General features: G+C 49.3%; 1 protein-coding gene across 1 annotated transcript; it reads left to right on the top strand.

Moving 5' to 3' along the window:
- Positions 1–24,841, top strand: LOC119956892 (semaphorin-4D-like). Its single transcript, XM_038784443.1, has 8 exons — positions 1–146; positions 2,842–3,017; positions 4,393–4,501; positions 6,466–6,661; positions 17,266–17,381; positions 17,503–17,660; positions 18,784–18,842; positions 24,017–24,841. Exons 1-8 carry the CDS (start codon positions 42–44, stop codon positions 24,373–24,375), a joined length of 1,278 nt encoding a protein of 425 aa, XP_038640371.1. The 5' UTR covers positions 1–41; the 3' UTR covers positions 24,376–24,841.
- Positions 24,842–25,018: the final 177 nt, after the last annotated feature.

Here is a 25,018-nt window from a genome sequence, read left to right as displayed (position 1 = left end):
GTATTCCTGTTTTCTTCCATTCAGATCCCCATTTTGTAGGAATGTCGCCGATGGATGACCAAGTTTTCATGTTCTTCAGAGAAAAGCATTTGCCGGAAATGCTAGACATTGATCCCTGGATATCCCGAATTGCCCGTGTGTGCAAGGTTAGTGAGTCCTACATGCAACATGTGATTTGGTGTCATTTTCAACTGAAAGGTCAAGACTTCCGCATAAAGCTTCACTTTGATGCTCGTTCTGGTGAGTGCGCTTTACACTCAATTGGCTCTGTTTTATTCCTTAGCTCTGGAGTCGCCAGGTATCCTTATGACACCACCACGAGGTTCAAGTTCAAGTTCAGATCAATGACTCAATACACCAGTTAGTAAGGTTCAATCAAACACGTTTATTATTTACACAGTAAATCGATACTCATGCAACTAATACTAGCGGACTAAACTATTCCTACCACAATGAGCCAATACTTATCTTCAATAAGGGAACCCACTGGATCAGGGAACAATGGCCTCTCGTTCTGTCCTGAGACTGCAGGCTTCCCAGTTGGTACGGGCTAAGGGGTCAGGAGTGTCTATTCTCGTAGCGAGCGTTGGTTGGACACTTACTTGTCGGTGTAGCTGTTGGCCAGGCCTCTCCTTCTCACGTTCAAGTTCTTAGAGAGCTGCTGCAAAGGTGTTCTGCTGGGAGGGCCGGATAAGAGAGCGAGCTAAACTTGGGACCTGACTTTTATAGGTCCCAGGGGCTTCGCGCCCTTTTGGGCAGACCCCGATCCTACTGTCAATCGATTGGGTCTCATCCCAATCGATTGGTACGAATCCCCCAATACTGAGGCTGTCCCTCGATCGCGGGGCGGTTCTTCCTAACTGGTTTGTTTCCTCTTGTTTCAGACCCCGTTGGCGCCGGGAAGTCTGACCTGCCATAGAATGTCCCAATTGTAGCTAATCGTTGTATCCATTGTTCCCGGGGATCGCTTCATTAATATGCAAACTGCTCGTTTCGGTGCTGTCTGCTTTCTTTGCAGCCAGAATACACATGAACTTCTGCAAACTGCTCTTTATAATTGTACAGTTTTCCCTGCAACCTTTGCGTTCTTCCATTTTGTGTGGGGATGTGGCCAACCCAGGTGGCTACAGCTTCATCTGTTGTCCTGGTTTCCTGAGACATGGGAACACAGCACTTACCGCTCAATATCCTGCAGATTACCGTTAGCACCTCTTGAATATTCCTATCCCAACTTTGGGATGGTGTTTTCATCTCAGTGATCAGGTGGGTGACTGATGTTGCGCTTGTTATAGAAGCTGCCGAAGCTTCTTTCCCTTTGCTGAGGAGCAGATTATCCACTTGAAGTTCAAAAATGCCAAGCGTATTCAAATCTATATCCACAGCTTGGTTGCTGCTCTGTCCTGATCTCCCGCCTGTTTGGGCGGTGAAACCGTCTCGACTGAATCCCAGGAGCCGTTTCCAGCTTTGCCAGGTAGAAGCTGAAGCTACTGGGGAATGTTGAGCTTACTCCTGACCTCAGCCAAGCTCCTTCCCTTTCCAGTCTGGCTGCCTGATTCACAACGGAAATCCCAGTCAATATTCCCGTCTTTAGCCCACAGGTGACTCAGGTCAGGTCGCAGGTGGAACCTGAGATATTCTGGGGCCCTGGGTCTGGGTCAGTTGTTCATTGCCTAAGCTTGAGAGTCACTGAGAGGACAGATAAGCATCTCCATCTACAACATCAAGGGGCTCCCTATCTCTGTCTCCTCCTCCAGCCCTAGAAACCTCCGAGATCATCCTTAAAATGTGAATCCTTGTTTTTTTTCCAAAACCCTCCATGGCCTTGCCCCCTTCATATCTCCGCCGTCTCCTCCAGCCCCACAACCCTCCAGGGTCTCTGCGTTTCTCCAATTCTGCCACTGACATGTCCCATGTTTTCATTGAGGGCCGTGTCTTCAGGCGGCTGGGCCCAAAGCTCTGGAGAAAACCACCAAGGCTTCCTCACATCTCCGCCTTTCAGACACTCCTCAAGACATGCCCACTTCAAACAACCTTCTCGTCACCTTCCCTCCTTATGTGGCTCGGAGGCCATTTTGTTTGCTAGTCACTCCTGTAAGGGACCTTTCACTTTGTTGAAGGCCCAATATAAATGCAAGATATTGTTGCTGATTTGTGGATCAATTCAGTGCACGGGGTTGAAAAAAGTGTTCCCGATATCCTAAAAGAATCAAAGATCTATTAAAATGTCACCCTACAGGAAGGTAAACCTCAGCAAATGCAATCTGTATTCGCACATTGTCACGTAACTTCAGACCATATTGTAAAACCCTAATCTTGTATTCACACATTTCAAAGCTTGAGGTGCTTGAGATGACATAGGGTGAGGGTTTTAGGTAGATCTAAGTGCTTCTCATCGGGGGCTTAGTTTCTGGTCGCACCAATGATAGGCAAGTTTTCCATCCCACCATTAGATGTGCACTTGCAATGCCAAAGTATGCAGGTAAAGGCAAGTCACCATAGTCCCACATGACCACTTCGAGGGGGGGGAGCTGACTGGTGGTGACCTCAGGCGAGGGGCCAAGGCTGAGAAGGCAGGGCCTTCATGGATAACCTCAGCCGGTACGGGGAATTGAACCCACGGTGTTGGGTATCACGAAGCAGCTGTCCAGCCAAGTGAGCTAAACGAGGCAGACAAGGCTCTGGGCCAAGTGTTGGAAAGTGGGATGAGAATGGTCAGGTGGTTGTTTTTGACCGGCGGAGATGGGCTGAAGGGCCTTTTCTGTGCCGTCGACCTCTCTGACCGTTCTCAGTTGACTGTGGACCTGACAGAGTGTGACAGACTCGGCTCTCTTTCCTCCCCAGGATGACATGGGCGGCTCGAGGCAGCGCTTGCAAAGTAAGTGGGCGACTTTCCTGAAAGCACGGCTGCTGTGTAACATTCCCGCTGACCACGTGCACTTCAACAGGATTCAAAACGTCTTTGTCGCCCGATCGAACAACAGCGACGACAGAGTTTATGGGATATTCAATAGTAACTGGTGAGCCTGCAAGAATTGCTAAACTGGTCGACCGCAACGGAAGCTAAAAAAAAACAACTGATCCGTGAATACCTGACCCGTGCCGACGCGGTAAAACCTGCTCCCCCTCCCTCCCGCATCCCCACCCCCCCCGCCCGCCACTCCCCACCTCCCCGCCGCCCCCTCCCGCCACTCCATCCCCTGCCTCCAGGCAGTCACCTTATTCCATCTGCCCTTTAAAAAATGCCCAACTGCCACAGTTAATGGGTTATTCCTAACAAAAAACCAAAACGCTCTGCTGGACAAAATGTCTTTCGAATTCAAAGGGAGCGAATGGCCTTCCACGTAAACAATGTGGGGTTAAGCGGACTGAAGTCAGAATGGTTTCTCATTCCACCAAGTGGACGCTGAACCCCACTAAAGGGGCACTTGCTCCATCACCCTGAGAAACATGTGAAGCAGACGTTTGGGGATGGGGAGAGAGAGTGATCAAACCTCACCACTTCCAGTGCAGCCACGCTGGATTAATGCTTTAGTGCGGGCGGAGAGAGAGAGAGAGAGTGAGTGAGGGAGAGGACGAGACTGCATTTGATTGCAATGTCCATGCGCGGGCTCACACACTGAGAGGCTGTGAAATGTCAGGAATTCCAGTGTCCTTCTAACTGCAGAGTGGCACAGCGGGAGCGTGCTGGGCCTATAGCCCAGAGAGGGCAGCACAGTAGCATTGTGGTTAGCACAATCGCTTCACAGCTCCAGGGTCCCAGGTTCGATTCCGGCTTGGGTCACTGTCTGTGAGGAGTCTGCACATCCTCCCCGTGTGTGCGTGGGTTTCCTCCGGGTGCTCCGGTTTCCTCCCACAGTCCAAAGATGTGCAGGTTCGGTGGATTGGCCACGCTAAATTGCCCTTATTGTCCAAAATTGCCCTTAGTGTTGGGTGGGGTTCCTGGGTTATGGGGTTATGGGGATAGGGTGGAGGTGTTAACCTTGGGTAGGGTGCTCTTTCCAGGAGCCGGTGCAGACTCGATGGGCCGAATGGCCTCCTTCTGCACTGTAAATTCTATGTCTATGTCTAAGATCAATGGATCGAAAATGGGCGGCACGGCAGCACAGTGGTTAGCACTGTTGCTTCACGGGGCCAGGGTCCCAGGTTCGATTCCCGGCTTGGGTCACTGTCTGTGCGGAGTCTGCATGTTCCTCCGGGCGCTCCGGTTTTCTCTCAAAAGTCCCGAGAGATGTGCTGTTCGTTGAATTGGACATTCTGAATTCTCCCTCAGTGTACCCAAACAGGCGTCGGAGTGTGGCGACTAGGGGCTTTCCACAGTAACTTCATTGCAGTGTTAACGTAAGCCTACTTGTGACAAGAAAGATTATTATTATTATCATTGTCTTTTTTCAGGAATGGATCAGCAATCTGCAGCTACTCCATGGAGGACATTAATCAGGTGTTTAGAACGTCCAGATTTAAAGGTTTTGCTGAAGATATCCCAGATCCCAGACCTGGCACGGTAAGAGATTGCCAATTGGTGATCGATTTGGCATGTTGAGTTTATCCGGTCAAGAAAAAGTGTTGTGGTTGTGCATAAAGCAGAGTCGTTCATTTTTCCTGGGTGAATGGGCGGCACGATGGCACAGCGGTTAGCACTGCTACCTCACAGCGCCAGTCACCCGACACAATTCCGGCCTTGGGTTTCTGTGCGGAGTCTGCACGTTCTCCCCATGTCTACGTGGGTTTCCTCCGGGCGCTCCGGTTTCTCCCACAGTCCAAAGAGGCCCAGGTTAGGTGGATTGGCCGTGATCAATTGCTCCTCATTGTCCAACAATATGGGATTACAGGGATAAGGCGGAGGATTGGGCAATGCAGACTCGATGGGCCGAATGGCTTCCTTGTGCACTGTAGGGATTCTATGAGGTCTGTCACCAGGGGCTTATAGTTTGAGCGGCACGACTTTGCATCAAACCTGTGTTGACTAGGAGACCCTTGCCCTCGTAATGCCCGCCATTACCGTGTGGTGAAGGACTTTGCAGGTTGATGATTTGTTTGGCTGTGTTTTGAACGCACCTTCCTTGACCTGGGGTTGGTCTCAAACCCGGGAGTCCTGGCTCAGAGGCAGGGACACCATCCTCCGCACCACAAGACTTCCTTGTGACCGATGGACATCAGTTTAATTAATGAATGTGTTATTGTGGGAGGTTTAAATGCTGTCTATATCTTTCATTATTCTGTTATGGGATGGGAAGACAAAATGTAATGCTTCAGATAAGGCATTGAGCGTAATGGATAATTGGACGGGAGCATGTGGATGTAGCCTCGTGGTTTTTTAAAGTCTGACATTCTGTCCTTATTTTTATGTAACGCCGAGATTTAATCTTAATATTTGTGATTAAGTCAAAAAAATTGCAAAGATATTAAAAGCAGAGTAGAGTCGGTTGGAGCTGAAGAGATTTTACCAGCGGAGTTGCTGGAAGATGCAAAACTGAGATACCACAGTGGCACACCTGGTGGGAGGGTGCAATTACGACGTGACATGTTTACATAGGCAGATAACATTAAAAACATGTTAAGAAATCCTTTTATAACAGAAAAATTGACACAAGAGTGTGACAAAAATGTGACAAGAGGATATATGGTTTAGTGACATCCATTTGCTGTTGACTGAAGTTATAAATTTTGTCCAGGGAAAATCAGCTACAATACATTCCTGCCATTGTAGGAACCCAATTGAACATAGAACATACAGTGCAGAAGGAGGCCATTCGGCCCATAGAGTCTGCACCGACCCACTTAAATCCTCACTTCCACCCTACCCCCGGAACCCAATGACCCCTCCTAACCATTTTGGACACAGGGCAATTTATCAATCCACCTAACCTGCACGTCTTTGGACTGTGGGAGGAAACCGGAGCACCCGGAGGCAGCAGTGCTAACCACCGTGCCACCCCAATGTGAACAACTACACCAGGCAATCTCCAATTAGGGAGGTGGTGGCATTGTAGTATTGTCACTGGGCTAGGAATCCAGAGACCCAGGGCAATGCCACGGGCGCCCGGGTGAAAATCCCGCCCTGGGAGATGGTAAAATCAGAATTCAGTAAAAATCTGGAATCCAAAGTCAAATGTTGACCATTGTTGATTGTTGTAAAAACTCATCTGGTTCACTCATGGAGGAAATCTGCCCACTTTACCTGGCCTGGCCTACACGTGACTCCAGAGCAATGTGGCTGACTCTTAAATGCCCTCTTGATATGGCCTAGCATGACAGTCAGGTGGCCAAATTCGGTGGGGGTGGGGTGGGGGGGGTAACAAATACTGCTGAGCAACGCCCAAATTCCATGAAAGAATACAAAAAAAACAATTTCAAGCATTAAAATGGGGTCTCCCATTTGGGTATGGAACCACGTGGCGTAGAGGGATTTCAAAGCGTGGCCGAATCAGTTAATAACATTTCCGTCTCTTCCCCACACTCGCGCAGTGTGGCACAGACACTCAAAACCTGCGCGATAAAGTACTGAATGTTGTGGAGAATCATCCCGAAATGAAGACAGACGTTCATCCCATCGGAAACCACCCCCTTGTGATGGATAAGGAGAAGCTCTTCCAGCATATCGTGGTGGACTCCGTTGTTGGCGTCAATGGGAATGTGTCCAGGGTCCTTTTCCTGGCCATGGGTAGGTCTCGCCAGCTCATGGTTTGTTTAGAGGATAATTGCCATTGTAAATGATTCGGTGCCGAACAGATTGATTGTCAACAACGCCAAGGTCAATGGATGTGTGGCACATCATAGAATTATAGAATGGTACAGCACAGATTGAGGCCATTCAGTCCATCATGTCCTTGGTATTTCTCTCCCTGCCAGACCTGCTGAGATTTTCCAGCCTTTTCCCTTTGGTTTCAGATACCAGCATCCGCAGTAATTTGCTTTTCTCCAATCTCTCATTGTAGCTTCAATTCTCCAGCCCTGGTAACATTCCAGTAACTTCCTCTGCCCTCTCTCCAGAGCAGTTACATCCTTCCTATAATGTGGTGACCAGAACTGCCCACAATACTCCAGTTGTGGCCTCGCCAGAGGCTTCTACAGTTCCATCATTAAATCCCTAGCTTTGTATTGTCCACCTCTGCCAATGAAGGAGAACATTCCATCTGCCTTGTTGGGGGTGAAAATATTCACACGAAGGCCTGAGGATGAGTATAAAGAAGCAGTTTATTATATCAGAATTCTGGGAGAAAGGGTCTGCAGACTCCGCAGCCTGGGCAGCACACTTTCTCACTTGAGCTAAGATTCACAAGCGTTAATATACAGATTCGAAAGCGAAATCAGTTTGCAATCTCATTTATTTATTCGCGTCATAGTCCATTACATGCCACTAATTAGTCCTCCATTATTAATTAGTCCTCCATTATCTCAGTCCATGCCGTAAATGGTTATTCGTTTATAATAAAGAACAAAAGAACAAAGAAAATTACAGCACAGGAACAGGCCCTTCGGCCCTCCCAGCCTGCGCCAATCCAGATCCTTTATCTAAACCTGTCGCCTATTTTCCAAGGATCTACTTCCCTCTGTTCCCCGCACATTCATATATCTGTCTAGATGCATCTTTTTTTTTTAAATAATTTTTATTCAAATTTTCACAAAATATCCATACCATAAAAGAAAATTTACTAAACAACGAAAGAACAAACCCCCCCCCCCATATATACAGAAAAAAAAAGAAATAAATTAACACCCGCCATTGACAATGTACAAATATACACGTCCCTTCAACCCAAAACAAAGAGACAACCCCACCTTGTCCCGGTCATATGAGCCCTATGCAGCACCTTAAACTGTACGAGGCCAAGCCTCGCACAAGAAGAGGAGGAGTTCACCCTTCCTAGGGCGTCCGCCCACGTCCCCTCCTCAATCTCCTCACCCAGCTCCTCCTCCCATTTACCCTTCAGCTCCTCCACCGAGGCCTCATCCACCTCGTACATCACTTGAAAAGTTGCCGAGATCCTCCCCTCTCCGACGCAGACCCCCGAGAGCACCCTGTCCTGGGCCCCACGCGGCGGCAACCGAGGGAACTCCGCCACCTGCCGCCTAATAAACGCCCTTACCTGCATGTACCTAAAGGTGTTCCCCGGGGGAGCCCGAACTTCCCTTCCAGCTCACCCAGGCTCGCAAACTTCCCGTCTACAAACAGGTCCCCCAACCTCCTAATACCTGCCCTGTGCCAACTCAGGAACCCGCCGTCAATTCTTCCCGGGACAAACCGGTGGTTCCCCCGTATCGGGGACCCCATCGAGGCCCCCACCTCTCCCCTGTGTTGCCTTCATTGCCCCCAAATTTTAAGGGTAGCCGCCACCATCAGGCTCGTGGTATACCTCGTTGGAGGGAGTGGCAGCGGCGCCGTTACCAGCGCCTCCAGGCTCGTGCCCACACAACATAGAACATAGAACAGTACAGCACAGAACAGGCCCTTCGGCCCTCGATGTTGTGCCGAGCAATGATCACCCTACTCAAGCCAACGTATCCACCCTATACCAGTAACCCAACAACCCCCCCCCCCCCCCTTATTTTTTAGGACACTAAGGGCAATTTAGCATGGCCAATCCACCTAACCCGCACATCTTTGGACTGTGGGAGGAAACCGGAGCACCCGGAGGAAACCCACGCACACACGGGGAGGACGTGCAAACTCCGCACAGACAGTGACCCAGCCGGGAATCGAACCTGGGACCCTGGAGCTGTGAAGCATTTATGCTAACCACCATGCAACCATGCTGCCCCCCAGACGCCATCTCCATCCTTTTCCATGCTGCCCCCTCCCCCTCCATCACCCATTTACGCACCATCGCTGCGTTAGCAGCCCAATAATACCCACAGAGGTTGGGCAGCGCCAGGTGCGTCTCCTGAAGCATGGCCACATCCGCCTTCAGCCCCTTCAGGTGCGCAAACACGCGGGCCCATTTGACCGGCCCATTCAGTATCTTCACATTCTAGGTTATCAACCGGATCAGGGGGCTACCTGCCCCCCTCCCCTGCCGACTAGCCATTACCCTTCCCAAGTCCGCCACGTGCCCGTTCCCCACAGCGGCAGACCCCCATCCTGACCCCCTCTACATACTCCAGCTCCTTCTTGGCCGTTCCAGCAGCAACCCGGTACCCCCCTCCCTGTTTCCCCCCCTCCAAGCCTCCCCAACCCCCCCCCCCCAAGCTAGGGCCCCCCTAGCTGCATAACCTCTTCCATTGTACATCCGTAAGTCAGCCGACTCCTGCTGACCCCGGCTGCTCCTGCCACCACAACGACCCTCCCCAGTGCAACACGACCACCGCGCCCCCCACCCCCCACCCCAGTGCCGGCCCCGCCCACTGCTCCTCCAGCGCGGGAGAAAAGCCCGTGTTTCCATCCCAAGCCCTCCCCCCCCCAACCCAACACGCGGGAAAAGACGGGCACATGACCCAACAGGACCGCAAACTCCTCCCAAACTCTCAACCAGTGAAAAGAACGTGACAAAACGCCCTAGTAAACAAATAACAGTCCCAAAAAGAGAAAAAGCAGAACAACAGAAAAAAAGGCATCATCAAATAAAACCGATACAAGCGAAAGGATACCTAAGGAGGACAAACCCTCCGGGCTGTGTACATCATTCCCCAGCCCCCAGTCCTCAGTTCAAGTCCAGCTTCTCTGCCTGGACAAAAGCCTAGGCCTCCTCCGGAGAGTCAAAGTAGAGCTGGCGGTCTTTAGAAGTGACCCAGAGGCGAGCCGGCTGTAACAGGCCAAACTTGACCCCCTTCCTGTGAAGCACCGCCTTTGTCCGATTAAAACCAGCCCTTCTCTTTGCCACCTCCGCAGTCCAGTCCTGATAAATCCTGATCTCCGCGTTCTCCCACTTACTACTCCTCTCCTTCTTCGCCCATCTTAACATACACTCACGGTCGACGAAGCGGTGAAAACGGACCAGCACCGCCCGAGGCGGCTCATTTGGCCTGGGTTTCCTCAGCAGCACCCGATGGGCACCCTCCAGCTCTAAGGGTCCCAGGAGCGACCCCGCGCCCATCAGCGAGTTCAACATCATAATCACATAGGCCCCCAAATCCAAACCTTCCAGTCCCTCTGGGAGGCCTAGAATCCGCAGGGTCTTCCGACGGGAGCAGTTCTCCAACTCCTCCATCCTTGCTAACCACTTCTTGTGGAGCGCCTCGTGCGACTCCACCTTCACTGCCAGGCCCAGGAGTTCGTCCTCACTCTCCGAGGCCTTTTGCCGAAGCTCTCGGATCTTCGCACCCTGAGCCGTCTGGGTCGCCATGAACTTGTCCAGGGAGGCCATAAACGGCTCCAGGATCTCTGCCTTCAGCTCCCTAAAGGAGCGGTGAAGCAGCTCCTGCTGCTCCCGCGCCCACTGCTGCCACGCTGCTGCTTCCCCGCCCGCCGCCATCTTGCCTTTCCTGCCTCGCACCTTTCTCTGCACCAAAACCGATTTTTTGACCGCTCCGCTCCTGGTCCAGTCCATCCACCGGCAGAGAATCTCAGAGGGAGTGTTCCCACACCGGGAAAAGTCCAACCAGCGCCGCTACGAGCCCCAAAGACCGAAAATAGCGGGAGCTACCGAACGTGCGGCTTATCTCTGCATCACCGCAACCGGAAGTCCTAGATGCATCTTTAATGACGCTATCGGTGCCCGCCTCTAACACCTCCGCTGGCAAAGCGTTCCAGGCACCCACCACCCTCTGCGTTAAAAACTTTCCACGCACATCTCCCTTAAACTTTCCCCCTCTCACCTTGAAATCGTGACCCCTTGTCATTGACACCCCCACTCTTGGGAAAAGCTTGTTGCTATCCACCCTGTCCATACCTCTCATAATTCTGTAGACCTCAATCAGGTCTCCCCTCAACCTCCGTCTTTCCAACGAAAACAATCCTAAATCCACTGCCTTTTCCTGTTGTTGCTATTCTTCAGGGCAAGGCAAAGTTACCTTCAGATATTCAAACCTTGGGCGAAGTTTGTGAATTGTCCATTGTCTCTGGGTCAGCACCTGGCGATGAGTCATTTGTTTTGCACACAGGGCTGCCCTTCAGTAGCAGACACAGAAAGCACATCGGATTGCAAAGTTAGCTACAATTTGCAACAAAGCAAAAGAATTAGTTGAATAATGCACTGGTTTGCACTGGAGTGCTGAACTTGTGGCATTTGAGTGCTACAGTGAGAGTTTGGTGACTGAGGGAGTATAAGGGTTCATTTTTATTTAAAGTCTAGTATTTCTTTTATTTAGTTAATTAACTTAAAAGTTGCTGTTTGGTCTATAAGGAGGTGAATTTTGAATCAGCTTTAAACAAGGTTCTACTTGGACTTACTTGCAGCTGGAGCTTGTTAATTAGTTAATTGCATTAGGTCAGTTTTCAGAGGCTAGAGTCACAGCATAAATAGGAGCTAGTTACAGTGCAGATTTTGTTTGCACTGGAGTGCTGAGCTTGTGGCATTTGAGTGCTACAGTGAGAGTTTGGTGACTGAGGGAGTGCTGAACTTGTGGCATTTGAGTGCGACAGTGAGAGTTTGGTGACTGAGGGAGTGCTGAGCTTGTGGCATTTGAGTGCTACAGTGAGAGTTTGGTGACTGAGGGAGTTAGGTGAGGAGGGAGTAAGGTGCTCCTTACATTTCATTTCCTATATTTATCAAAGAGCGTGAAGGGAGCCAGGAGTTTAGAGTACAGCTGACTGGAAGTAGAGTCGGAGGGCGGAGGTCCAGTTGGTCCACGGGGCAGCTAATTTTGTAAAGTAAGAGGGGATGGAGGCTAGGGCAGTTGCATGCTCCTCCTGTAGGATGTGGGTGGTGAGGGAAACCACTGGTGTCCCCGCTGACTATACCTGCGGGAAGTGCACCCAGCTCCAGCTCCTCAGAGACTGTGTTAAGGTACTGGAGCTGGAGCTGGATGAACTTCGGATCATCCGGGAGGCAGAGGGGGTTATAGAGAAGAGTTACAGGGAGGTAGCCACACCAAAGGTACTGGACAAGAGTAGCTGGGTTACAGTCAGGGGAAAGAAAACTAACAGGCAGACAGTGCCGGGATCCCCCGTGGCCGTTCCCCTTCAAAACAAGTATACCGTTTTGGATGCTGTTGGGGGGGATGACCTACCGGGGGAAGGCCCCAGCGGCCAGGTCTCTGGCACTGAGTCTGGCTCTGGGGCTCAGAAGGGAAGGGGGGAGCCTAGAAAAGCAATAGTAATAGGAGATTCAATGGTTAGGGGAATAGATAGGAGATTCTGTGCTCGCGAGCGAGACTCCCGAAAGGTATGTTGCCTCCCGGGTGCCAGGGCCAGGGATGTCTCGGATCGTCTCTTCAGGATCCTGAAGGGGGAGGGTGAGCAGCCAGAAGTCGTGGTGCACATTGGTACCAACGATGTAGGTAGGAAAAAGGGTGTGGAGGTAATAAACAAGTTTAGGGAGTTAGGCTGGAAGTTAAAGGCCAGGACAGACAGAGTTGTCATCTCTGGTTTGTTGCCGGTGCCACGTGATAGCGAGGCTAGGAATAGGGAGAGAGTGCAGTTGAACACGTGGCTGCAGGAATGGTGTAGGAGGGAGGGCTTCAGGTATTTGGATAATTGGAGCGCATTCTGGGGAAGGTGGGACTTGTACAAGCAGGACGGGTTGCATCTGAACCAGAGGGGCACCAATATCCTGGGGGGGAGGTTTTCTAGTACTCTTCGGGAGGGTTTAAACTAATTTGGCAGGGGAATGAAAACCGGATCTGTAGTCCAGCAACTAAGGAAGACGATAGTCAGGACGCCAAAGCACGTAGTGATGCAGTGGGGAAGGTAACAATGACAAAGGAGAGTACTTGCGGGCAAGGAGATGGGTTGAAGTGTGTATACTTTAATGCAAGAAGCATCAGGAATAAGGTGGGTGAACTTAAGGCATGGATCGGTACTTGGGACTACGATGTGGTGGCCATCACGGAAACTTGGATAGAAGAGGGGCAGAAATGGTTGTTGGAGGTCCCTGGCTATAGATGTTTCAACAAGATTAGGGAGGATGGTAAAAGAGGTGGGGGGGTGGCATTGTTAATTAGAGATAGTATAACAGCTGCAGAAAGGCAGTTCGAGGGGGATCTGCCTACTGAGGTAATATGGGTTGAAGTCAGAAATAGGAAAGGAGCAGTCACCTTGTTGGGAGTTTTCTATAGGCCCCACAATAGCAGCAGAGATGTGGAGGAACAGATTGGGAAACAGATTTTGGAAAGGTGCAGAAGTCACAGGGTAGTAGTCATGGGTGACTTCAACTTCCCAAACATTGAGTGGAAACTCTTTAGATCAAATAGTTTGGATGGGTTGGTGTTTGTGCAGTGTGTCCAGGAAGCTTTTCTAACACAGTATGTAGATTGTCCGACCAGAGGGGAGGCCATATTGGATTTAGTACTTGGTAATGAACCAGGGCAGGTGATAGATTTGTTAGTGGGGGAGCATTTTGGAGGTAGTGACCACAATTCTGTGACTTTCACTTTAGTTATGGAGAGGGATAGGTGCGTGCAACAGGGCAAGGTTTATAATTGGGGGAAGGGTAAATACAATGCTGTCAGACAAGAATTGAAGTGCAGAAGCTGGGAACATAGGCTGTCAGGGAAGGACACAAGTGAAATGTGGAACTTGTTCAAGGAACAGGTACTGCGTGTCTTTGATATGTATGTCCTTGTCAGGCAGGGAAGAGATGGTCGAGTGAGGGAACCATGGTTGACAAGAGAGGTTGAATGTCTTGTTAAGAGGAAGAAGGAGACTTATGTAAGGCTGAAGAAACAAGGTTCAGACAGGGCGCTGGAGGGATACAAGATAGCCAGGAGGGAACTGAAGAAAGGGATTAGGAGAGCTAAGAGAGGGCATGAAAAATCTTTGGCAGGTAGGATCAAGGAAAACCCCAAGGCCTTTTACACATATGTGAGAAATATGAGAATGACTAGAGTGAGGGTAGGTCCGATTAAGGACAGTAGTGGGAGATTGTGTATTGAGTCTGAAGAGATAGGAGAGGTCTTGAACAAGTATTTTTCTTCAGTATTTACAAACGAGAGGGGCCATATTGTTGGAAAGGACAGCGTGAAGCAGACTGATAAGCTTGAGGAGATACTTGTCAGGAAGGAAGATGTGTTGCGCGTTTTGAAAAACTTGAGGATAGACAAGTCCCCCGGGCCTGACGGGATATATCCAAGGATTCTATGGGAAGCAAGAAATGAAATTGCAGAGCCGTTGGCAATGATCTTTTCATCCTCGCTGTCAACAGGGGTGGTACCAGAGGATTGGAGAGTGGCGGATGTCGTGCCCCTGTTCAAAGAAGGGAATAGGGATAACCCTGGGAATTACAGGCCAGTTAGTCTTACTTCGGTGGTAGGCAAAGTAATGGAAAGGGTACTGAGGGATAGGATTTCTGAGCATCTGGAAAGGCATTGCTTGATTAGGGATAGTCAGCACGGATTTGTGAGGGGTAGGTCTTGCCTTACAAGTCTTATTGACTTCTTTGAGGAGGTGACCAAGCATGTGGATGAAGGTAAAGCAGTGGATGTAGTGTACATGGATTTTAGTAAGGCATTTGATAAAGTTCCCCATGGTGGGCTTATGCAGAAAGTAAGGAGGCATGGGATAGTGGGAAATTTGGCCAGTTGGATACAAACTGGCTAACCGATAGAAGACAGAGAGTGGTGGTGGATGGCAAATATTCAGCCTGGAGCCCAGTTATCAGTGGCGTACCGCAGGGATCAGTTCTGGGTCCTCTGCTGTTTGTGATTTTCATTAACGACTTGGATGAGGGAGTTGAAGGGTGGGTCAGTAAATTTGCAGATGATACAAAGATTGGTGGAGTTGTGGATAGTGAGGAGGGCTGTTGTCGGCTTCAAAGAGACATAGATAGGATGCAGAGCTGGGCTGAGAAGTGGCAGATGGAGTTTAACCCTGACAAGTGTGAGGTTGTCCATTTTGGAAGGACAAATATGAATGCGGAATACAGGGTTAATGGTAGGGTTTTTGGCAATGTGGAGGAGCAGAGAGATCTTGGGATCTATGTTCATAGATCTTTAAAAGTTGCCACTCAAGTGGATAGAGCTGTGAAGAAGGCCTATGGTGTGCTAGCGTTCATTAGCAGAGGGATTGAATTTAAGAGCCGTGAGGTGATGATGCAGCTGTACAAAACCTTGGTCAGGCCACATTTGGAGTACTGTGTGCAGTTCTGGTCACCTCATTTTAGGAAGGATGTGGAAGCTTTGGAAAAGGTGCAAAGGAGATTTACCAGGATGTTGCCTGGAATGGAGAGTAGGTCATACGAGGAAAGGTTGAGGGTGCTAGGCCTTTTCTCATTAGAACGGAGAAGGATGAGGGGCGACTTGATAGAGGTTTATAAGATGATTAGGGGAATAGATAGAGTAGACAGTCAGAGACTTTTTCCCCGGGTGGAACACACCATTACAAGGGGACATAAATTTAAGATAAATGGTGGAAGATATAGAGGGGATGTCAGAGGTAGGTTCTTTACCCAGAGAGTAGTGGGGGCATGGAATGCACTGCCTGTGGAAGTAGTTGAGTCGGAAAAGTTAGGGACCTTCAAGCGGCTATTGGATAGGTACATGGATTAGGGTAGAATAATGGAGTGTAGGTTAACTTCTTAAGGGCAGCACGGTAGCATTGTGGATAGCACAATTGCTTCACAGCTCCAGGGTCCCAAGTTCGATTTCGACTTGGGTCACTGTCTGTGTGGAGTCTGCACATCCTCCCCGTGTGTGCGTGGGTTTCCTCCGGGTGCTCCGGTTTCCTCCCACAGTCCAAAGATGTGCAGGTTGGGTGGATTGGCCATGAATAGAACATAGAACAGTGCAGCATAGAACAGGCCCTTCGGCCCTCAATGTTGTGCCGAGCCATGATCACCCTACTCAAACCCACGTATCCACCCTATACCCGTAACCCAACAACCTTAACCTTACTTTTATTAGGACACTACGGGCAATTTAGCATGGCCAATCCACCTAACCCGCACATCTTTGGACTGTGGGAGGAAACCGGAGCACCCGGAGGAAACCCACGCACACAGGGGGAGGACGTGCAGACTCCACACAGACAGTGACCCAGCCGGGAATCGAACCTGGGACCCTGGAGCTGTGAAGCATTTATGCTAACCACCATGCTACCCTGCTGCCCAATTGAATAATTGTCCAAAATTCTATGATTAACCTCGGACAAAAGTTCGGTGCAACATCGTGGGCCGAAGGGCCTGTTCTGTGCTGTATTTCTCTATCTCTATCTAATGCAAATAGCACGATTTCCCACAGTCATATAATGTGTAAATTGTTAATGCGAGAGACACGATTTTAAAATGAGAGATAGAATTTTCGAAACAATATGCCTTCTTTACAATCTTATCTACCTCTACTGCTGCCTTTAGGGACCTGTGCACTTGCACTCCAAGATCTCTCACATCATCTGTCCCTTTGAGTATATTCCCATTTATTGTGTATTCACTTTTACTGTTTGACCTCCCAAAATGCATCACCTCACACTTATCAGTTTTTAAAATCTTTTTAAAAAAATCAATTTAGAGTATTCAATTCATTTTGTTTAAGGGGCAATTTAGCGTGTTCAATCAGCCTACCCTGCACATCTTTGCGTTGTGGGAGAGAAACCCACGCAAACATACGGAGAATGTGTAAACTCCACACGGCCAGTGACCCAGAGCCGGGATCGAACCCGGGTCCTCAGCGCTGTGAGGCAGCAGGGCTAACCACTGCGCCACCATGCCACCCTTCACTTATTGAGTTGACCACCATCTACCACTTTCCTACCCACCTCCACCAACCCATCTATATCATAGTGCCGCTTAAAGCTGCCCCCCACACTGTCCACTACACAGCCAATTTCTGTGTCAACTGCAAAATTTCCAATCTCCCCCCCCCCCCCCCCACGGGTAGAAGATCAGCGATGACCAAGTTTAATGATGGAACATGTTGAGGGGCCGAATGGCCTATTCCTGTTCCCATATTCCAAATGAATGAATTCGGAGCTTGACTAGGAGTAGGCCACTTGGCCATTCAAGTCCGTTTCTTTATCATTATATACAATCAGATAAAATGATTCATTTCTTATTCCAAAGTGAGTATTTTAAGAATATTCAGGGCCTAGTTTGGCACATCGGGATTTCTGGTCCTTCTGGAGATCTCAGCTGATGTAGATGATCAGAGGAATGTGAATTCGTATTGGTTTTTTAAAACATTAGTGAAACCTTGTGCCTCTCTCTCTCCCCCCCCCCCCCCCCACCCCTCCCCTTCCAGGTGATGGTAAAATCCAGAAGGTTCTTGAGGTCGGGCAGTCAGTCTTCACCATATCAGAACTTGTGGTATTAAAGGAGAAGACACCAATCTTGTCAATGTCTCTCGACTCTGAAACCGTAAGTGCAAAGGTCAATGGGGGATGGGTGGGGGTCAACTCCTGACCTGGAAATGATTACCAGCAGTAAGGCTGCTGAGAAATATTTGTTTAACTTAACAATTTTTTTCCTATTTTGTTAGGAATTTCTTTATGTTACCACAACCAAACAGGTTATTCGAATCCCAGCGGCACACTGTGAAATGTATAATACCTGTGGAGACTGTGTAATGGCCAGGGACCCTTACTGTGCATGGTATCCCAAAGTAAATACATGTGTCCGCACCGCAAACAATTTGAAGTAAGTCTTACAAACAGTTTTCTTTATTTAAAATCCCTTTTGTGAAATGTTTTCCTCCCTCCAGGGCCTTACTGGGGGAGTGCTGCTCTGTCAGAGCTACAGTCTTAATGCTGGGACTTTAACCTGGGGCTGGTCCTGCTCACTCAGGTTCCTGCGCAAGGTCCCTGAAGAGAAAATTTTCAAACAAGAGAGTCTGTTCCTGTCTATACTGCACCAAGGCTGCACAATGCCCCCTACAATCCCCCTTCACAATGTCCATTACCGTGCCCAGTACAATGCCCATTACAACACCCATTCCCGTGCCCAGTACAATGCCCATTACAATACCCATTACAACACCCATTACAGTGCCCAGTACAATGCCCTCTACATTTCCCCCTTTACAATGCCCATTACCGTGCCTAGTACAATGCCCCCTGCAATCCCCCATTACAACACCCATTACAATGCCCTCTACATTTCCCCCTTTACAACACCCATTACAGTGCCCAGTACAATCCCCCTTTACAATGTCAATTACAGTGCGCAGTACAATGCCCCTACAATCCCCCTTTACAATGTCAATTACAGTGCACAGTATAATGCCCCTACAATCCCCCTTCACAACACCCATTACAGTGCCCGGTACAATGCCCCCTGCAATCCCCCTTTACAACACCCATTACAGTGCCCGGTACAATGCCCCCTACAATTCCCATTTACAACACCCATTACAGTGCACATTACAATGCTCCTACAATCCCCCTTCACAACACCCATTACAGTGCACATTACAATGCTCCTACAATCCCCCTTCACAACACCCATTACAGTGCACAGTACAATGCCCCCTACAATTCCCATTTACAATACCCATTACAGTGCCCAGTACAATGTCCCCTACAATCCTCCTTTACAATGCCCCTACAATCCCCCTTCACAACACCCATTACAGTGCACATCTGGCTTCCTGCCGCTGTCGTTGGGATTTCCCATTAAACCCACCCCCACCCCTCCAGGCCGCTGGGAAACCCATGAAAGCAGCAAGGGCAGAATTGCAATCTGACTGACCGAATAGGGAGACAGCGCAAACTCAGCAACCCCCCAGAGCGAAGGCTAAACCTCCACATCATCTCTCTTTCAGCAGTCACTTCATCCAGGATGTTGAACATGGCGACAACAAGAAATGTCCTCAAGAAAGAGGTGAGATTTGCTTTGACAATCAATCCCTAGATTCTGACTGGCTGGGATGTCCCGCCTCTCCGTGGCGGCTCCCCCCCCCCCCCCCCCCGCAGAGGACGTGGCGAGTCATCAGCTGCCAGCAGGATCTACCAGTCCCACCGACCTTGACGGCATCGTGCATGGTTCGGCTGCCACACCCGGGAACCCATCGCAGGCGGGATTGTGTCAAATTAAGATCCCGCCAATGGAAAGGCCGGGAAATCCCCCCCCCTCTCCCCCCTCCCCCCCTGCCCCCCTCTCGGATGCTGTTCAGTTCTCTGTAGATCAAAACCTTTTGATTACCGACCTCACTCTTGCGTCGGAATTGAGGGTGCCTCATTAAGCTACTTTGAGGAGGTGGGGGAGGGGGAGTCAGCTCAGACCAATTTAATAAGAGCAACTTTAACTCATGCCCAGTGAATTCTCCCAGTGTGTCAGAGAAGACTCGAACCTGGGTGGGGAGGACATGCTTTTTATCACCGGTAAGTGACTGGTAAATAGTTTTTCTTTTCAATTGTCTATTTATTTATTTTTTCTTTCGTTTTTTGGAATTGTAGTTGCATAACAGGGTAGCAGGGTGGTTAGCATAAATGCTTCACAGCTCCAGGGTCCCAGGTTCGATTCCCGGCTGGGTCACTGTCTGTGTGGAGTCTGCACGTCCTCCCCCTGTGTGCATGGGTTTCCTCCGGGTGCTCCGGTTTCCTCCCACAGTCCAAAGATGTGCGGGTTAGGTGGATTGGCCATGCTAAATTGCCCTTAGTGTCCTAATAAAAGTAAGGTTAAGGGGGGATTGTTGGGTTACGGGTATAGGGTGGATGCGTGGGTTTGAGTAGGGTGATCATGGCTCGGCACAAAATTGAGGGCAGAAGGGCCGGTTCTGTGCTGTACTGTTCTATGTTCTATAAGTTAACTGAAGGTTTAAGACATGGCAGAAGATCCCAGACCCGTGTCATGCTGCACGTGTGCGATGTGGGAGGTCAGGGACATGCCCACTGTCCCTGGCTCCTTCACGTGCAAGAAGTGTGTTCAGTTGCAGCTCCTGTTAGACCGCTTGCCGGCTCCAGAGCTGCGGATGGACTCACTTTGGAGCATCCGCGATGCTGAGGAGGTCGTGGATAGCGCGTTTAGCGAGTTGGTCACACCGCAGGTGAATGTTACTGAGGGAGATAGAAAATGGGTGACCAAAAGAAAGAGCAAGAGTAGGAAGGCAGTGCAGGTGTCCCCTGCGGTCATCTCCCTGCAAAACAGATATACCGCTTTGGATACTGTTGAGGGAGATGGCTCACCAGGGGAAGGCAGCAGCAGCCAGGATCATGGCACCGTGGCTGGCTCTGCTGCGTAGCAGGGCAGGGAGAAGAATGGCAGGGCTATAGTGATAGGGAACTCAATCGTACGGGGAATAGACAGGCGGTTCTGCGGACGCAAGCTAGACTCCAGGGAGGCAAGGATGTGTCGGGGGGAGGGGGGGTGAGGGTGAACAGACAGCTGTCATGGTGCACATGGGCACCAAAGATACAGGTAAAAACAGTATGAGGTCCTACAAGCTGAATTCAGGGAGTTAGGCGTTAAAGTAAAAAGTAGGACCTCAAAGGTAGTAATCTCAGGATTGCTACCAGTGCCACAAGCTAGTCAGAGTAGGAATGTCAGGAGAGATAATGTGAATGCGTGGCTCGAGAGATGGTGCAAGAGGGAGGGATTCAAATTCCTGGGGCATTGGAACCGGTTCTGGGGGAGGTGGGCCCAGTACAAACCGGATGGTCTGCACCTGGGCAGGACTGGAACCGATGTCCTGGGGGGGGAGGTGTTTGCTAGAGCTTAATGTGGCGGGGGGGGGTGGGATATAATGTAGGAAGTCGGAGGGAAGTAAAACTGGGCCAGAAACAAAAAGCAGTAAGGGGGAAAGTGTAAGGCAGAGAAGCCATAGTCAAAAATCAAAAAGGTTCCACAGTACAGAGTACAGTGACAGAGGAGAGTGTGAAAAGGGAGGTGGTCAATGCACGATTGAGGGTGTTGTACCTAAATGCGCGCAGTCTACGAATCGAGGAAAATGAGCTTGTTGCGCACATTCAAATTGGCCGGTACGATGTTGTGGGCATCACAGAGACGTGGCTGCAAGGGGATCAGGGCTGGGATCTAAATATCCAAGGATATATGTCCTATCGAAAGGACAGGCAGATGGGCAAAGGGGGAAGGGTTGCATTGTTAGTAAGGAATGAGGTTGAAATGAAATGAAAATCGCTTATTGTCACGAGTAGGCTTCAATGAAGTTACTGTGAAAAGGCCCTAGTCGCCACATTCTGGCGCCTGTCCGGGGAGGCTGGTACGGGAATCGAACCGTGCTGCTGGCCTGCCTTGGTCTGCTTTCAAAGCCAGCGATTTAGCCCAGTGAGCTAAACCAGCCCGTAGTTAAATCAATAGCAAGGAGCGATATAGGATCAGAAGGCATAGAATCTCTGTGGGTAGAGTTGAGGAATCGCAAAGGTAAAAAGACTCTGATGGGAGATATGTACAGGCCCCCGAGCAGTAGTCAGGATGTGGGGCAGAAAATAAATCAGGAGATAGAAAAGGCCTGTAAAAAAAGGCAATATTACAATAATCATGGGGGACTTCAATATGCAGCTGGACTGGGAAAATCAGGTTGGTAGTGGATCCCAAGAAATGGAATTTGTGGAATGTCTAAGAGATGGTTTTTTGGAGCAGCTTGTGACAGAGCCCACTAGGGAACAGGCAATTCTGGATTTGGTGATGTGTAATGAGGCAGACTTGATTAGGGAACTTAAGGTGAAGGAACCCTTAGGGAGCAGTGACCACAATCTGATAGAATTTACCCTGCCGTTTGAGAGAGAGAAGCTACAATCAGATGTAACAGTATTACAATGAAATAAGGGTAACTACAAAGCCATGAGGAGGGAGCTGGCCAGAGTTGATTGGAGAAGGAGCCGAGCAGGGAAGACAGTGGAACAGCAATGGCAGGAGTTTTTGAGGGTTACTGGGATCGAACAACAGAAATTCATCCCAAGGAGGAGGAAACATGCTCAGGGGAGGACAAGGCATCCATGGCTGACAAGGGATGTCAAGGACAGCATAAAGGCTAAGTAAAAAGGATACAAAGTGGCGAGGATTAGTGGGAAACCAGAGGATTGGGAAGCCTTTAAAAGCGAGCAGAGGACAACTAAAACAGCAATAAGGGGGGGAGAAGATGAAGTACGAGTGCAAGCTAGGTAGTAATAAAGGAAGATAGCAAGAGATTTTTTCAATATATAAAAGGTAAGAGAGAGGCAAAAATAGACATTGGACCACTGGCAAATGTGGCTAGAGAAGTATTAATAGGAAACAAGAAATGGCAGAGAAACTGAATCGTTACTTTGCATCAGTCTTCACGGTGGAAGACACCAGTGGGATGCCAGAGCTCCAGGAGAATCAGGGGGCAGAGGTGAGTGCAGTGACCATTACTAAGGAGAGGTTCTGGGGAAACTGAAAGGTCTGAAGGTGGATAAGTCACCTGGACCGGATGGACTACACCTCAGGACTCTGAAGGAGATAGCTGAGGAGATTGTGGAGGCATTAGTGATGATCTTTCAGGAATCACTGGAGGAGGAAGGGTCCCAGAGGACTGGAAGGTGGCAAATGTAACACCACTGTTTAAGAAGGGAGGGAGGCAGAAGACGGGAAATTATAGGCTGGTTAGCCTGACTTTGGTCATAGGCAAGATTTTAGTCTGTTATTAAAGATGTGATCGCGGAGTACTTGGAAGTGCATGGTAAAATAGGACTGAGTCAGCACGGCTTTGTCAAGGGGAGGTTGTGTCTGACAAATCTGTTAGAGTTCTTTGAGCAGGTAACAAGCAAGTTAGACAAAGGAGAATCAGTGGACGTGATTTATTTAGATTTCCAGAAGGCCTTTGACAAGGTGCCACACAGGAGACTGTTAAATAAGTTAAAAGCCCATGGTGTTAAGGGTATGATCCTGGCATGGATAGAGGATTGGCTGACTGGCAGAAGGCAAAGAGTGTGGTTAAAGGGGTCTTTTTCAGGATGGCAGCCGGTGACTAGTGGTGTGCCTCAGGGGTCTGTGCTGGGACCACAACATTTTACAATATACATTAATGAGCTAGGAGAGTGGGCAATGAAGTGGCAAATGAAATACAATGTGGAAAAGTGTGAGGTTACTCACTTTGGAAGGAGGAATCTAGGCATAGACTATTTTCTAAATAGGGAAATGCTTCGGAAAGCAGAAGCACAAAGGGACTTGGGAGTCCTTGTTCACGATTCTCTTAAGGTTAATGTGCAAGTTCAGTCGGCAGTTAAGAAGGCAAATGCAATGTTAGCATTCACGTCGAGAGGGTTAGAATACAAGACCAGGGATGTACTTCTGAGGCTGTATAAGGCTCTGGTCAGATCCCATTTGGAGTATTGTGAGCAGTTTTGGGCCCCGTATCTAAGGAAGGATGTGCTGGTATTGGAAAGGGTCCAGAGGAGGTTCACAAGAATGATCCCTGGAATTAAGAACTTGTCGTATGAGGAACGTTTGAGGACTCTGGGTCTGTACTCGTTGGAGTTTAGAAGGATGAGAGGGGATCTTATTGAAATGTACAAGATACTGCGAGGCCTGGATAGAGCGGACGTGGAGAGGATGTTTCCACTTGTCGGAAAAACTAGATCACCATCTCAGACTAAAGGGAAGATCCTTTAAAACAGAGATGAGGAGGAATTTTTTCAGCCAGAGGATGGTGAATCTGTGGAACTCTTTGCCGCAGAAGGCTGTGGAGGACAAATCATTGAATGTCTTTAAGACAGAGATAGATAGGTTCCTGATTAATAAGGGGATCAGGGGTTATCAGGAGAAGGCAGGAGAATGGGGATGAGAAAAATATCAGCCATGAATGAATGGCGGAGCAGACACGATGGGCCAAGTGGCCTAATTCTGCTCCTATGTCTTATGGTCTTATGGTCTTCAGAGCTTGGTGCCTGTACCAATGGGATGAGGCCGAGAGCCTCATTTTGTGTGATGAATGTTTCTAGTTCTCTGGAATGTATGTCTGAGCTAAAACCATTGTGAAAAAAATAGATTGAACCTGAGCAACTCGGGAGAGTCAGATCTTCGGTGAGAGCTTCAACAAGACAGCAGGTTAATGATTTTCGTTTTCCTCCATCCAGCTTCATCTTACCGTTCTGGACCGCGAGAAGATGAAATGACGAAATCTGGGCTTCGATTGGAGGGATTTGGCCCTGTGTACCTCTCCTGCCCCAAGCAATCCCTTCATGCCGATTACTCATGGATGGTGGACAACAAGGTGACGGCCTGTTCTTCGAATGAAGATGACTGCCAGCTCTTCATACAGGACCTCTCAGAGGTCAATGGCGTCCGCTACACGTGTAATTCAAATGAAAGAGGACATCAACAGCTTCATAGGTCTTATTCCATTCACGGCAGTGGACCTTCAATCCTTTTGTCCAGATACAGTGTTGCCGTGTATTCTGCTTTGATGACAGCTGCAGCTCTCGTTTTGCACTGAATTTAATTCAACAGAAAAGCAAATTGTCCATCTTGGAGAGCGTTCCGTCCATCACCTCCCCCCCCCCCCCCTCCCACCCCATCCCGGCCAGGAAGCAAGCCCCATCTCCCATTTCCCATTTTTCTTTGACCTCTGCAAAGTGTTCTGGATAGAGGCAGCGTGAGGCTCTCCCCTAAATTCACAGATCTCGTTGGCCGAGAAATCTGTCAATCCCCAAATGAAGAGCGGCGACGTTCCCAAGGTCAGCTGACCGGGGCAATATGATGTTATATCGATGTTATTGTATATGAGGGAGGGACAGTTGGAGGACCCACCCACATTCCACGTTTGGGAATGTTAATTTACCCCGTGAAAGCTCCACTTGCTGTGAAATAATAATGTGGCCTTGTATTTTTGTGTAAATAAGGTAAATGATTAGTTCAGTGGAGGATCCAAAGATTAAAAGCTGCAACCATTGCCAAATTTGCATCTCGGCTCTTTATTCTGACGGAGAAGGCAAGCTTGTCCCGAATCTTCATTTCTACTTGGCTCCTTCAGGCTGGTGAAATCCGGCCGGTGATTGGCTAGTTTCCTTTTAGTTGGACCAACTGGTGAAAGAGGCTGGGTCTGGGGTCCGCCTCCACCGACACCAAGCCCTGGTCCA

The sequence above is a fragment of the Scyliorhinus canicula genome, chromosome 24, assembly GCF_902713615.1.
Source record: "Scyliorhinus canicula chromosome 24, sScyCan1.1, whole genome shotgun sequence".
Lineage (NCBI taxonomy): Eukaryota > Metazoa > Chordata > Chondrichthyes > Carcharhiniformes > Scyliorhinidae > Scyliorhinus > Scyliorhinus canicula.
The sequence above is the reverse complement of the archived record's forward strand: the minus strand, read 5'-3'. Positions and strand labels throughout refer to the sequence as shown.